Source organism: Coenobita brevimanus, chromosome 57, assembly GCF_032717465.1.
Source record: "Coenobita brevimanus isolate Jiangsu-jjx chromosome 57, ASM3271746v2, whole genome shotgun sequence".
Classification (NCBI taxonomy): domain Eukaryota; kingdom Metazoa; phylum Arthropoda; class Malacostraca; order Decapoda; family Coenobitidae; genus Coenobita; species Coenobita brevimanus.
The window spans coordinates 6864501-6881100 of NC_137010.1; the positions used below are offsets into that span (position 1 = coordinate 6864501).

The 16600-nt window shown below is 40.5% G+C and overlaps 1 protein-coding gene across 1 annotated transcript in view; it reads right to left on the minus strand.

The window, feature by feature from the left end:
* The window catches only part of LOC145402273 (uncharacterized), a 45889-nt gene that overhangs the window by 11901 nt on the left and 17388 nt on the right, over positions 1 to 16600 (minus strand). Inside the window, exons 3-4 of the mRNA XM_080274401.1 lie at positions 15891 to 15959; positions 1404 to 1642 (exon numbers count right to left, since the gene is read on the minus strand). Of these exons, the coding sequence (XP_080130527.1) occupies positions 1404 to 1642; positions 15891 to 15959 (308 nt within the window). The remainder of the gene's footprint in view (positions 1 to 1403; positions 1643 to 15890; positions 15960 to 16600) is intronic.

Consider the following 16600-nt stretch of genomic DNA (forward strand, 5'->3'; position numbering starts at 1 on the left):
TTTTCGTACACTGGAGAGAGAGGGTTCACGCCCCGCCAGGGTAATAAACTTTGGGAGCATTCTCCTGGCCACGTACTGCTTGGCGGACATAAGGGGTGCTGTGGTTGAACCAGTGTGGCATACTGTAAAGCCACCCCGAATGGGATTGAGGCGTCTGGCAACAGATAGATAGACGGAAATTTACCTTTTGCAGGAAAGCCCAAAATTTCCAAGAACTTATGTCTCACGATCAAGAATTCACCTTTTTGAGTTAACATATGGGGTTCTGGTGGGCAAGGCAATCGTCAGTTGTTGTTCGCCTTTTTTTTTTCACAGTTCCGGCCAGCTGTGGTCACCTTTTTTGCTTTGCCCTTTGTTCGGTTATTGATCTCGTGTGGTCTACCTGTACTGTATTATGGTTTCCTCTTCATTCATTGGAGGACTAGGTAATAGTGGTGACAGTGAAATACTGGGAAGTTCAAAGGATGGTGGCATGAAGAGAAAAGAACGTCATGAGTATCGAGTCGGTATGAAGAGGAAAAAGCATTCAGTAGAGGATCAGATGAAGATTTTTCTGGCCGGTGATTGAATTCCTTAAAGTTTCTTAACGTTTTTATCATATTCATATGGTTGTCAGTTATTCTGGTATCCTGTTTTATGAGAATTATGTCTCAAAAGTGAGAAAAAGGGTGACTTTGGGAGGGGCTCTTAATGTTTCTTAATGTTTTAATCAAATTCATATGGTTGTCAGTTATTCTGGTATTCCGTTTTATGAGGTTTATGTCTCAAAAGTGAGAAAAAGAGTGACTTTGGGAGGGGCTTTAGAACCAATTAGATTTTTTACCACCGAATTAATACTTTTCAGTTGGCGAAATTCTGGTTTCACGCCAACATCATGGTACCGGTACCAATTAGATGCGAAACTTAAGGGCTCACTGTATTCAGCATTGGGGGGGGGGGGGGAACTAGTCTACAAAAAATTACAAAAGGAGTTAAGATGAAGGATGGGACAGGAGTGTATTGATACTGTGATAAGGAGAGGTAGATCAAGATGATTTGGGCATGTGGAGAGGATAGGGAATGACAATTTGGTGCAGAAAGCGACAAGTGTGAACGCTGAGGGTAGGATTGGGAGAGGCAGACTAAAAATGACCTGGAACGAGGCCACAGAGTGTGACCTCAAGGATAAGGCACTGAATAGAGAGGCTACCAGAAATTGAGCAGCCTGGAAAGCCACCATTAGGTGACCAAGGCTGACGCAAGCAAGCGCGTTGAAGCCTTTGTAAACAAAATGAAAACCGTCAATTTTATATCTACCACTTCCCACCATTTATGGTACCAACTGTTTATAAAATGTGATATTTTGGAACACATTCCTAAGACATAATGAGGACTGATTGTACTGGACTTCTAATCTCCCTTACCTCAAAGTATTCCCAGCTGATTTTCTCATCCCCTTTGCGTATCGCCCTGTACAGCACGTTCTTATATGCCTTGATAAGGTTGTGCCACTTCTTCTCCACAGTGTATGGGGTGACATCGTATCCCTTCTGGTTCATCTTGTCAGAGATGTGCAAGAAAGCATCACGTTTTTTTGTCACCATCCCACTCACGTTCCGGTACTCTTGGATGAAGAAGTGTGTCATCTCGGAATCCCAAGGTGCTATGGAAAAAATAAAGAATAGTTGGAGTGCAAAACGAAATAGAAACTTTTAGTACAAGAAGTTTTACTTAACCCTTGCAGGCAAAGGATGTGGTTCTTAAATTTCATTTTCTGATAATGCCTGATGATTAATTTTTGGGAAAGACTTCTCTTAATGCATGGATTAAACTCAATATCCTCATCAATCAGTAGCAGGAAATAAGTACTCACTGTACTGAAAGGATTAATGGATACTGTTTCTTACCACTTTAGAGAAGAGATCTTTCCTAAGCTGAATACAACACCATGGCATTAACATGAATAAAATAAACCATGTCACTACTGTATACTGAAAGAAAGAATTAAGAAGTCCTTCCCAAGCCAAGTATAATCATTTGATGGCAGCAAAAATCTATCTATCTATTGCCAGACGCCATAATCCCGTAAGGGGTGGCCACTTGACTTTGAGTTACCTGTTTTACGGGGAGGGGCACTAACCTTCCACCAACCCACTTGTTGACACGTAGGGAGCACGTATGGGATGGTAATATGGTAACCACCCAGCGTTGTAAATAGTTTCTTGGCTTTAATATATATATATTTTTTAACAGAACAGAGGAAGGAAAAACAAATGAATAATAAAAAAAAATAATAATAATCCATACACCAGATTACTGGTGTCCTCTGTTCATAAAATATCTGCAACAGTTAGACTTGAACAGCTGTAGGTTGAAGTTTGGGGGGAAACAACTCTGGGGAAGTGAGTTCCAAAGAGATGCAGTGAATGGGTTAATATCGTCTTCCAATTCTTGAGAAAGATGGTAAGAGTGTTGTACAGGAAAATTAAGGACCACTGATAGTGCAGCAGGACCTCATTAATTTGGCAAGATTGAGGCTCGTGCTTTGTTGATATAAGGAGTTTATCAAATTATTCAATGTGCAGAATACTGATCCCGCATATCTGTCCACAAGAAGAAGGCCTATAGAAGGTACTGGAACCAACACAACCCTGAATCTCATCTCTTTTATGTCCCTGCCTAGAGCCCTGCTAGGACTGTTCTCCACTCTGCCAAAGATAATTTCATTTGTACTAAATGCTCTGATCTCTCTGACTCAGATTCTTTCCGCTCCTTCTGGCACCTTGCCAAATCCTCTCTAACAACTTTACTTCATTCTCTTTCCCTCCTCTTTTCTGCTCTGATGGCTCTGCAGGTGTTTCTTCTACTGAAAAAGCATAACTCATTGTTCAGACTTTCTCCTCCACTTCCAACTTAGATGATTCTGGTGCTGTTCCTCCATTATTTCCCCCCCCACCCTGACTTTCTCACGACTGACATTGAAATTTCTTCCACTGATGTACTCTCTGCTCTCACTGGCCTCAATATTGTACTTACAAGGCATAAGGGCCTGATGGAGTCCCTCCTATTGTCCTCAAGAACTGTGCTTCTGCGCTTAGACCCTGCCAAGGTAAACTCTTTCACCTTTGTCTGTCAACTTGCACCTTTCCTTTTTGCTGGAAGTTTGCATCTTGTTCAGTCTGTCCTAACTAAAGGTGACCATTCCTAGCCCTCTATCACCCAACTGTTTTAACATCCTATATTTTGAAAGTTTTTAAATCTATTCTTAGCAAAAAAAATTTAAAGCATTGATCACAAACTTCTTTCATCTTCTCACCTTCCTTTCAGACCCTTGGTCATCCACCTTTCGGGACTTTGACGAAACCTATGTCATTGCTTGACATTTCGATGGCTTTCAGTCGTCTGGCAGAAATCTTTAATTTACATACTGTCCTCTTAAGGTTTCTATCCCTCTATCTATACCTTCAACTCTGGCTTCTTTCTGGTTGTTCAATTGCTGGTGTTGTAAAGAGCCACCATTCTTCTAGAGCTATCAATAGCGGCATTCCTCTGGGCTCTGTCACATCAACTCTCTTCCTTCTACTCATCAACAATCTTCTAAGCTGTACATCTAACCCTGTCCACTCATACACTGATGACTTCCATTAGCTTCTTGCAGTGTGTCTCAGCTGTCACTTTAACAAACACAGCATGAGGTCAGGCACATCTAATGTCTGACTTTGCTCACATACCTGATTGGGGTAACAGTAATCTTGTCTTTAATCGGTAGAGAGGCAGCCTGCGATCCTAATGGACCCAGGATCGAATTGGGGCTGAGGCAGGGAACAGTTTAAGGATTTGAATTTCCTAAAAGCAGACTTTCCTAATCTACCAGATGACCCGCCGACATGTCGTAAAAATACCCCCGCTAATATCAATACACCAATCCTGTATGAGACAGCCCTAGCATGTATTCAATAAGGATGGTGGGTGTTAGCGCTGAAGTGGTGACATGTGGAGGTGTAGGAGGACTACTGGGCCTTGGGATAGGTCACTGTCCCCGAGAAATAAGCACTGATGCCTTTGCCCAGAGTCGGGGGGTGGGGGTGGGGGGGGGAATCAGTTCTAGCATCTTTCAACCTATCACAATCTCCTGCAGGAATATCTTCTAATTTTTTACAATATTCAACTCAATCATGCATGGTCTTAGAACATACTTGAAGTTTCTCTCAAGATTTATCTTGGAAAGATCATAGTACCTCTCTTATAAAATCTGCTTCCAAGAGATAAAGTTTCTTACAAGATTTATCTTGGAAAGATCATAGTACCACTCTAGTAAAATCTGCTTCCAAGAGATTAAGTATGCTAAGCAGACCCCGTGCTATTTGCCCATGTACATTACAACTCTCGTGTGGAAAGGCTCCCCCACATACAGTTCTTCTCAACAAGGTGGAAAATTTTTTGTCTCATTAATTCTCCTCCCCTTATTGGTTCCCTTCAACCTCTGTCTCTCTGCCACACTCTTCCATCTTTATCTCTTTTCTATCACTGTGTCAATGGTCGTTGCTCCTTTGAACAATCTGCTTGCATCCCTCCACCACTAAGGTGGGCATGTAGCACCCATCTGGCAGCAAACTCATTCCATTTCAGTCCAACTCTCTAATGCAAAAGCTGACCATTACTCCAAGTCTTTCATGTATGCAACAGGTCAGTGCAGGAATTGCCTTCCTATGTCTGTATTTCCTACTACCAATATGACCCCCAGTCCTTTAAGTGCAATGTGTCCAGGCATCTCAAAATGAATGGATCCTGAATCTGGCTCTCCTTTACTTTTTTATCTTCTTGGAGGGAATAACTTTGCAGACTTCTGGCTTTTGGTTCCTTCTCCCATTTATATATATATATATATATATATATATATATATATAAAAGCAAGATATGCCAAAACCACAAATACTGTAAACTACAGACACCCCAACTTTCTCCAAACATGGCCACAATGTTATTTCAAAGCAAAATACAATGATATAATGACAAATTAACTTTTTACAAGGGTTTGAAGCCTATTATACCTGAAGGCAGTATCACCATCAGCACTTTTTATAGTGGTAGGTGGTGGCGACCATCATCCACTCACTTGATGTTGTGCTGCCTACTTCTTCCTTCACCTTGATCATTCTTTTTCTGTGTCTGCCCTCTTCTCCTATTCTCCCAGCTTTCCTGTCACTTTTTATTACAAGTACTCTTCTTTCCTTTTCAGGTGGCTGAGTGACAAGCCTAACAGTATCCTGTAAGACAGGAAACCATTTACAAAACTGGTTGGTTGCCATATAACCAACCCATACTTGTTCCCTACATGTCATGTGGGTTGACAGAGAGTCAGTGCCCCTCCCATTAAAACAACTAACTCAAGGACAAACAGACACCTCTTGTGGGATTATGGCATCAAGCTACAGACAGATAGACAGACAGAGCATTTTTTATAAGCTTCCTCACTACAGTACTTAAGTCATCCAAATATCATCTGCTTTCCTCAAGCATGAACCCCTATCTCATCTGTTTTTATTTGTCACCTTACTGTATAGTAATTTCTTAATTAAACTCTTCTCATGAATAGTTTTCTTTCATTTTTCAACAAAATTTGACACTGCACTGCTTATTTCTGCTGGTTATAATTTTTTGGCTCTGCCAATTTAAAAGTCATCACTAACTTGACAAATCAGAGCCAATGCCAAGAGATTTTTCATTACTAATTTAGAAAAATCTTGAAATATCAGATGCCAAAGTAATGAGATTCTATTGCATAAGAAGATTAATACACAAATTAACTAAAATCTTTCAAGCAGACATCTAATTTGCATCCATATATTAGCCTCTTCACAGTGACGGAGTAAATGGAAGCTGTTTCTAAACCCTTCACTATAAGTGGTCTTTCCTATGCTGAATAAACTCACACCAATACAAAGGATTACACCCAGGCAGAAAAATCATCTGGGATGATGGGTAGCCAACAACAGGACTTCAGTGACTCTGTCATTCCTTTCTTTTTTTCATCAGATAAAATATTCTTCCAACACCTCATAGCTTGAGCATTCATAACCAAATACCCCTATTGTGCACTCCAAAAATATTTTAAATCCATTTGCTCCAAATTAATTCAATTGGCCCTGACTCCTATACTAACTCCACCTTTTATTTTTCTCCTCAGCATCTCCCTTCTAATCTGTCACTCACAGCACTCCTCCCACCTCTCTTGGCTACTCTCACTTTCACCTTCCATACCAGTCACTCTGTTACATTACACACACACACACACACACACACAGGTCGCCAACGGAGACGGAGCTCTTTGTGGATCGTGAGGAATTAATCGCCGAACCAGTGGCAAAAAGGAACCCAGCCTATTGTGATTATGAAAATGAATATGTGAATGGTGGTCCCGTCTGGTAATAGTGAAAAAAGTGCAGATTCTGGTCCAACAAGAGTATTAAATACAGTGAAAGTGTAAAGTTTTCGTAGGTTGCATTATGGCCGAAGGAGGTAGCTCTTTGTTTACACTCGATGGCGGAGAATTTGAGGGCTTTACCAACAAGGAAAAGGGCAAAGGAATTGTTAAATTGAATCTAACAAGAGTTGCAGGAGTGGAAAAAATGGCAGTGAGGAATGTCCAGGAATTAAAGGAGGTATGGTTAATAATTAAAGAGTTACAGGAATGGACCTTAGAACAGGATAAAGAGATTAAGATACTTAAGGACAAGTTGGATAACGTCTGTTCACGCAGTGCTGACCAAGAAAGGCAAGTTACGGAATTAAAAATGAGTAATGAATCTGCCTCTAATGAAATAAAACAGCTCAAGAAGGAAAATAAGAGGTTGGAAGAAGAAAGGGACAGGATGAAAAGTAAACTATGAATCAAAGTCAAGGATGCATGATGAACATATTAAGGAAATCAAGGAGCAGCACAAGGGGTGGAAGAAAATCCAGGAGGAAGGAAATATAAACTGAAGGAGATCATAGAACAACAAAGCAGGGAAAAGGTGGAAAAGGAAGTGGTTAGGGTACTAAGAAGTAGAGAATCTTTAGTCAGGGATGTAGCAGGCATGAAAAACAGCGTGATAATTTCAGGACTAAACAAAAAATGGATGACAGTAAGGTCAGAAAGGGATAGAGAAGAACTGAATAAGGCAAAAGAGATAGTATCAGTAGTTATGGAGGGTAACAATGAAGCTCAAGAAGAGACTGAAGAAGTGTTTAGGCTAGGAAAGTACGAGGAGGGAGGGGTGAGGCCACTTAAAGTAAAGTTTAAGTCTCAGGCAATAGTAAATGAAATTATAAACAGAACATGGAAATTATCAAAAAAGGAAGGGCTGAAGAATGTTTGGATAAGGAGAGATGCAAATGAGGAAGAAAGAGCTAAGATAAAGGAGCTGTTAAAGGAAGTGAAGGCAAAGAACGAACAGAAATGCAGGAAGAGAAGACAGTGTTTTATTGGAGAGTTATGGATCAGAAATTGAGGAAGTGGTACCGACGTAGAGAAGGAGAGAAGAGGAAATAAAGGACACTGAAAAAAGTTGGAAAGTGGCAAATACTAATGTTGAAAGATTATCAGCAAGGTTAGAAATCAACGATTACTTGAGGATTCACGAACCAGATATCATGTGCTTTATAGAGACCAAGTTCATTCATTCATTCATTGCCAGACGCCATGTATCCCAAACGGGGTGGCCAACGGCTTAGAGTTAATTGTTTTACAGGGAGGGGCACTAATCCTCCACCAACCCCACGAGACCAAGTTAAGAGAGGATATTGACATCCATATAGGAGATGGGAAATACAAATTGTGGAGAAGAGACAGAAAAGAAAAAATGGGAGGAGGAATGATGATAGCAGTGAAGAACAACATCAGTGTGGAAGATGTGGAAGTGGGAAAGGGTAAGGCCGAAGCGATAAATATGAAACTAGAAACCGGAGAGAATGGTGAGAGAGACATCGCAGTGGTATACGTTCCCCCTAAGACAAGGGCATGGAAGGACTATGAATATCAGGAGATGTTGTCAGATACGGTAATCTATCTCAAGAAAGTGATTGACAAAAGCAATAACATAATTATGATGGGGGATTTCAACTGTAAAGAGGTGAACTGGGAGGAATGGGACTCGGGAAGCAGTGAAGATTCATGGGGCACTATATTGTTAAATACTGCAATGAGTAATGTAATGACCCAATGGGTTAAAGAGGAGACTAGATTCAGAAGATACGACATGCCAGCAAGATTAGATTTACTAATAACTAAAGAACCTGATGTAGTTGAAAATTTAAAATATCAGTGTCCTATAGGAAAAAGTGACCATGTGGTCATTGAGTTCCAGATGATAAAAGGGAACATGGTGCCAAGAGATGGGTTTTATCAACAGGGAAGATACAACTATGGGAAAGCAAACTTTACAGGATTGAGGAAATTTTTTGAAAATGTGGATTGGAGAAACTTCAGAGAAACAAGAGAGATGCAGAGGAAGTGGGATATCTTTCTAGATATCTATAATTTGGGAGTGGAGAAACATGTTCCAAGAGTAAGTGGAGAAACATGTTCCAAGAGTAAGTAGAGAAACATGTTCCAAGAGTAAGTGGGAAAGAAAACAGGAAAATGGATTGGTTTAACAGAAGGTGCATGATAGCAAAAAAAGAAAGGGACATGGCATAGAACAAATGCAGAAAGAGAGGTAATAAGAAATCAATGGAAGAATATAAAAGACCTGGAAATGAATATACTGTACTGTAATCTCTTTTAAGCTATGAACAATATTTGTCCCCAGGTTTACACTGTATACTGGGTTCAGTTTAGCAATTCCCTTCAACTTTATCATACCAAAACTTATTTATCTCATTTTATTGGGTAAATATGTTCATATAATTATATTTATGGGCAAAGTGATGGAGGAAACACGAAACAGTAGGTTGGTTAACCATATTTTTATTTTTCAAATTATCAAGTGAAGACTGGCAACTTTGAGGAGTTTGTGAATGCTCCTATTGGGTGCGGATGATAGGAGGTGTAAATGACGAGGGTAGGGTTGTGAGAGGCAGACTAAAAAGGAACAGGGACAAGATCTTAATGTGTGGCCTCAGGGATAACGAACTGAATAGGGAGGCTGTCAGAGATTGAGTAGCGTGAAGAGTCGTCATTAGGTAACCAAGGCAGATGCATGCAAGCATGTTGGAGTCTTTATAAACGATATGATGCTACAAAACTGCAAAATGACACTTCAGTCCATTCACCAATACAAGTATCTCTCTATTCACCAGCACACCAAGTCACCTTCTCTCTGAAAACTATCACTTTACTGTTGTCTATACAGTACAGTATTTACTTTCAGACCATCTCACTCACATTCACAAAACTCAGAACCAGTCTGCAAAGATCCTGTTCACTCTCAACAAGCAACATAGCATTTCACAATTCATCACCACTCCACTCCTCTTTCCACGGCTCATTTTCCATTTCTCACGATGCTTAAAATCTCATCCATACAGAAACTGTATTGATCAGCATTTCTCACGATGCTTAAACTCTCATCCATACAGAAACTGTATTGATCATCCATGGATACACACCCATCTCACTCAGCAGATACTAAACCAAACACTTAAACCTTTGTCTACTCTCACATGTTTCATTAAAATCATAAGAACTCACAACATTCAACAATATTCTATCCACATTATGCATATGTAAGTAACGACTTTTCTAATTGTTCCTTTTCATTTTATTATATGATTTTTCCTGATAAATAATTGTCATAAATATTTCACAGTCATTCCCATATGCTTTGTCCACCTTCTATCTTACTGCAAACACTTCATTCAAATATCTCCATCAAATCCTAATACTACTTCATTCTTTCATATCTTCCTTACCAATCCTAAAGCCACCTTTGTTCATCGCTCACCAGACACTGATATCCCTACCTCCTTAATACTCTTCCACATACCATTCCTACAACACTCAGCAGACCACTTTATTCATTCTTACCAGACATTTTTACATCTCCCTTACCCATCCTAAAGCCATCTTGCTCATCACTCACTAGACATTTTGATACCATCCCACCCTTCCACATACCATTCCTACAACACTCAGCTGACTACTTTAGTAATTCTCACCAGGCATATTTATATCTTTTTACCAATACCAAAACCACCTTACTCATTACTCACATTACATTCTGTATACCATCCCAATAATGACAGAGAAACCTTTATGACATGACCATCAGTGTATGAGAAAAACAATGGAAGACTATATTTTAACCACTAGGCAACAGTGGCCCTAAGCACTTCCAATGTCTGTGGTGCGGGAAAACCGGTTGTAAAAAATCGTGTTTTCATCACGTTTTGACCCAAACATGATGACATTGTAGTCAGACAAAGTTTACACTCCACACTGACAATTCCTGACCCACTCATCAAGCATAAGCATGCAGTAGGCACAAAAAATGACAGAAAAGTTCATAATATTTCACATGGCTCTACTGGAAGGTACAATGCAATCTGCTGATCGGCATTTCTGGAATGCTATATGCAGCCGAGAGGTTCTGTGACAGTGGTCACAATTCACTGTGGACAATGTATGATTAAAAACTCCTGAGGAATGTACGTGGAGTACAGAGGGTAGATAGGATACAAAATAATGGGATTCGTGAAAGATGTGGAGTGAGGAAGTCGGTGGACACCAGAATCGAAGAGAGTGTACTGAGATGGTGTGGTCATGTGGAGAGAATGGATAACTATAGAGTAGTGAAAAAGGTATATCTGTGCAAATTTGAAGGAGGGAGGAGGCGAGGTAGGCCAAGGAGAAGGTGGAGACATATGGTGGATGAGTGTGTGAGGAAGAGAGGTTTGGAAGTTGGTGAGGCTAGAGAACTGACAAGAGATCGAGCTGGTTGGATGAATGTTGTGAGAAGAAGTGCATGATCAGGGATTTGGCACCCCTTTTTAACGTGGCAGCGCCAGGATTGACTCAATCAGATATGTTTACGTGAAGCTACAGACCATGGTGAATATTTTTGGTGCACCCGATAGAGCCAGGATTCTGGGGCCTTGAATGATGAGTGAATGGAAGTGTGGCCCATTGGACTGGGCAAATTTGGGCTGTCTGAACATTGCTACTCTTCACCCTGCCCTAGGGTGGGAAAGGAGGTCCAGATGATGATGATGATGAAAAACAGATTAACGAGGCCAGGTTGATGACGATGAAGATGAACTTTTATCAAACTGCTTTGTAACACTAATATAACTACATAACTGCACATATAAAACTTTGCAAATTTACAATAACACAGCAATGATTATCTGGCAGTTGTATGAAAAGTGCATTATAATGAATGTGAAACATGTGTAGATGGCTGAGCTTGTAAGGTGGAACCAGGATCTTGGGGATTGAATGACTTGTCGATAACTGTGTGACCCTCTTCAGTGAGCATGTTAATGACAGTTCTCTCACTTTTGTACTTTCTCTTACCTTAGTTTTGAATCCTACCTCACCTATCTTCTAGAAGGATCAGGACTGATGATTGATATTGATGATGAACAATGATAATGATGAAATGAGGATTCAATCAAGCTGGGTCCCATAATGATGGAGCTACTGTTGTCTTAAATCATCTTTCTTTATAGCAAGACCTGACCTGATCCACACAGACAGAAAGCAGTTAGTGTTTAGGGAGGAAGGTGACACAGAAGAGTGACTGAGTATGGGCCAAATGGTAGTACATGCACTACAGAGATCATAGTTTAATTAGTTTGCTAGAGTGTGTGCCTATGCCCTTGCATGTGTGTGCATGTTCTCGAATTATTCCTTGTAGGCTAGATAACCATGCATTCTCTGTTTCATGCTAATTCTCCATTGTCGAGAATAACAGTTATTACCACATATCACTGGATTCCTCTTCATCTGCCTTTTGGATACTGGAATAATATTTGTCTGTATATTGCAAATAAGTTAAAAGGAATAGTCCTGTAGTTCTCTTTGGCCCAAGTGCTATTTTGAGCATCAAAAGATTATATTAACATGCCAGAATAAAGGCTTGTGCATAGACTAACTGCTAACCTAATGGGCAGCTCTAGTCCTCTATTGACAAACTAAGCTAAATGATGCCGAACATTCTGGGGTCAGGCTTGAATCAGTGAAAGATGCATATGGGAAGAAAGAATTACAGAACACTGTAATACAGTACCATACAAGTAAAGTATTAGAATGCTTGAATATTGTGAGGCCATAATAAAGCAATATTCTTGCCAGACTGTAATGAAACACTGACATACTGGGAGAACAAATTTAATTAATGGAATGATGAAACACTAGGAGTTCAGAACAAATGAATGATGAAATACCAGTCAGAGTAAAAATGAGCTGGAATACTGAGCACTGGAATAGTGACAGGTCTGAGCAACAAAATGATGTGAGGTATCAGCATGTATCCTGAATGCAGGAAAACAATTATGGGGAATGCATCTAATTTGAGAAGGTCCAAATGAAGTCCTCAGCAGTCCCCCCCCCCCCCGACTGCGCATAGGCTTCGCAGCCTGCTCCCAAGGCCCAGTAATCCTCCTACATACCATACACCTCTACATGTTACCACTTTGGCGCTAACACCCACCGCCCATACTGAATACAGGCAAGGGCTGTCTAATACAGGACTGGTGTATTGGTATTAGTGGGGGGTATTTTTACGATATGTCAGCGGGTCTTCTGGTAGATCGGTAAAGTCTGCTTTTAATGAAATTCAAATCCTTAAACTGTTTCCTGCCCCAGCGGGGATTTGAACCTAGGTCCAGTAGGACTGCAGGCCACCTCTCTACTGATCGAGCCACCACAGTGTGGAAGAATATAGGTTAAAAAAAAAAAAAAAAAAAAAAAAAAAAAAAAAAATCAAATGGTATGGGATTGGCTGACAGAACATAGATGTGTACATACACAGTAAACTTAACATTCTTTTGTCATGACCACTCCTTATGGATGAGTTCACAGGAAGGAAAAGGCATAAGTGATATAAACAGCAAATCAGAGTAATCCATCCATCACCCAATCCTATGCCACCCCATAAGGAACGTAGGAACCCCAGGCTAGGCAAGTTGGTCCTGGCATTTAACCCCTTCGCGCACGATGACTCGAAACAAGTCAAAACAATGTTAGTCTGAAGATGAACCTATGACACACTTGTCAGTGTTGGTCTGAACGGATGTGTCAATATTTGGTGTGTCATAGGGGAAGGGTGTCTATTTCCAGACCAACACTCTCAAACAGTCCACATTCTCTTGGTTTTCGGTTTGGTTTGGTTTGGGAGGGGGGGATTTACTCAAAAGCTACTTGTCATATCTGAATTCTGACAACACCATGTGAAAATTTGCAAAATTCTGCAACTAGACATATGCTTAGCTCTTGCATTATAAGGGCAAAATTTTGTGCCAGAGTGTAGGGCAGTAATTTTCAGTCAAACAACAGTATTCTCACTTCATTTTGGTTCTTTCACAGCACTTTTACTCATCAATTTTGTGTGTTTTTAATAGCTTATTGTATAGCATAAATATCTGGGAACATGATAGTATACAATTTATACCGTTATAACCAATTTCTGGGGCAAATAAAATACATGGGAATGTTTACCTTTTTGCACAAGACCACCCTGCCCTCATGGCATTTTCTCTGATCATGTCACACATACAGAAAACTTACAGTGCGCGAGGGGACTATGATGAAAGTGATCAGCCTCACTCATCCAAGTGCCATTATTTGAGCAATAAACCCCAACTATCCCTTGAATATAAACCTACACAGGGTCAATCCACTTGGAGCACCTTAACCCTTTAACCGCGGGTGTCATTCCAGAATGACATTGCAAAAACTGGACCAAACTGCGGGTGTCATTCTCGAATGTTTGTGAATATTTTGAATACCCCGCGTTTTTTCCGTGCGCCAATTGTTTCAAGGGAGAGTAGCTATTAAGTTCTTTCACTCCAGCCGACCCCCACCTTCCTCCCCCCCCCTGGGGCCCCACCTCCCACCCCCTGGGCCCCCCACCCCACCCCGGACCAAACACGCATCAGTATCTGTCCAGCTGTGTGAGCGACAACACTGCTGATGTGGAAGTGAAGTGCAGGCAATTACAGTGCCTTTTACCTGCCTCAGTGAACACAGAGTGGGTGTTTATCGTATGTGCAGTGTTCATATATGTTTATAGTATTATTATCAGAATGAGGTTGGCATTTGGTAATGGTGTGTGAGCGAAAAATAGTGATTACAACACCGCTGATGTGGCAGTGAAGTGCGGGTAATGACAGTGCCTTTTACCTGCCTCAGTGAACACAGAGTGGGTGTTTATCGTATGTGCAGTGTTCATATATGTTTATAGTATTATTATCAGAATGAGGTTGGCATTTGGTAATGGTGTGTGAGCGAAAAATAGTGATTACAACACCGCTGATATGGCAGTGAAGTGCGGGCAATTACAGTGCCTTTTACCTGCCTCAGTGAACACAGAGTGGGTGTTTATCGTATGTGCAGTGTTCATATATGTTTATAGTATTATTATCAGAATGAGGTTGGCATTTGGTAATGGTGTGTGAGCGAAAAATAGTGATTACAACACCGCTGATGTGGCAGTGAAGTGCGGGTAATGACAGTGCCTTTTACCTGCCTCAGTGAACACAGAGTGGGTGTTTATCGTATGTGCAGTGTTCATATATGTTTATGGTATTATTATCAGAATGAGGTTGGCATTTGATAATGGTGTATGAGCGAAAAATAGTGATTTTAGATCGCTCACTTCTAATGGCACTGCCCATCCAGTGATAGTCAACGAAATCATGAAACCTACATCATTGCAAAGCCGAAGGTTAGTACTTTCTAATGGTACCTTATTTTTCGCTCTAGATTTATTCTGTGCAGAGTTACTGAAAGTGACAGTGATATACAGTGATGCGACAGTGACGTGCTTTACCAATAATTGTATAATGGATAATGTAGTAATAAGGGATATTTTGCCTAGAAAAAAATGTAAATATTGGCCAGTATAATAAGTGATATTGTAATAAGAGAATCTGCGGCACTTGTGTAATTCTGTGATGCGACAGTGACGCAATATAGTAATAAGTGCAGTGTAAATATAATGTATATTGCCCAGATTATATGTAAAATAATATTAGAAGTTAGAAATAATGAAAAGATCGCCTGAAACGTCAGTGAGCGGGTGACGCCGCAGTGAAGTGCCTTTTACCTACCTCAGTGAACACAGAGTGGGTGTTTATCGTATGTACAGTGTTCATGTATGTTTATATTACTATTATGAGAGAGTGGTTGGCATTTGGTACTGGTGTGTGGGGCGTAAAATAGTGATTTTACACCCCTCACTTCTAACGGCTCTGCCCGTCCTGTGAAAGTCAACAAAGTCATGAAACCTACATCAATGGAAAGCTGAAGGTTAGTACTTTCTAATGGTACCTTATTTTTTTCTCTAGCTTTATTCTGTGCAGAGTTATTAAGGTTTAAAGGTTTGTTTACATTTGGCTGAAACCCCCGCGGGAGAGGACAGTCAGACCAAAACAATACCCGCGGTTAAAGGGTTAATTACCTACTAAACCCCCTGGTGCAATAATTTGGTTATCATCCAGCATAGTAAATGGTTTCTTGGTGTACCGGAAACCATTTGGCCTGTCACTCAGTGAAGAGTTACCCATAGGCAGATGGAAGAGGAAAGAATGAAGGAAAGAAAGACAGAAGAGGGAGTGAAAATACAGTACTGAAATATTTGGCAGCCAGAATTAAGGGGTCTTACTACAACTACATTTACTCTGTGTCATTCAACCCACCCCTCACTAGAGCCTTAATGAAATTTAAATCCCTCCCAATCATTCCCAACTAAACCGATTACCTTTACATGATTTTTGAGGAGGTCTGTCGAATGGTCCCACTGAACCCTGGCGGTCCTCAGCTGTGCCTAGGGAAGGGAGGTGGGGGGAGAAATATTAATATTGGGAACACAGACAGTGCAACACGTGAGGCAAAGAAAGTAATACTGAGAGCTATTCCCACTTCAATGTTTTCCTTTTCCTGTTTTCTGATCCTCCCTACTTTCTCATACTTGTGGTGAATTGTGTTTGGATGATGATAAAGAAAATTTTATCCTACGAAAAAAGAGAGGGTTGGATACAGAAATACTAAACAGAAAGCAGAAAACTAGGAGAACTCTCAACAGACTGTTCAGTGAAATGAAACACACAATTATCACTCATCAGCCAAACCTTCAAAACCTTCAGCATGTAAACACCAGCCACAAATTTTCCAAAATTTTAGATGGACTCAGATTAAGACAGGGAAGACCTATCTATCTATAGCCAAATACTATACTCCTGCAAGGGGCGACTTTGAGTTAGTTGTTTTACAGGGAGGAGCATTAACCCTCTGTTAACCCACTTGCTGACACATATGGAACATTATGGGTTGGTTATATGGTTACCACCCAGAGTTGTAAATGGTTTCCTGGCTTACAGGAAACCATTAGGCTTGTCATGCAATGCAGAGCCACCTGAAACAGAAAGAGGAATAATAAAGAGTGACCAGAAAGATGGGAGAAATAGGAAGAGAGGT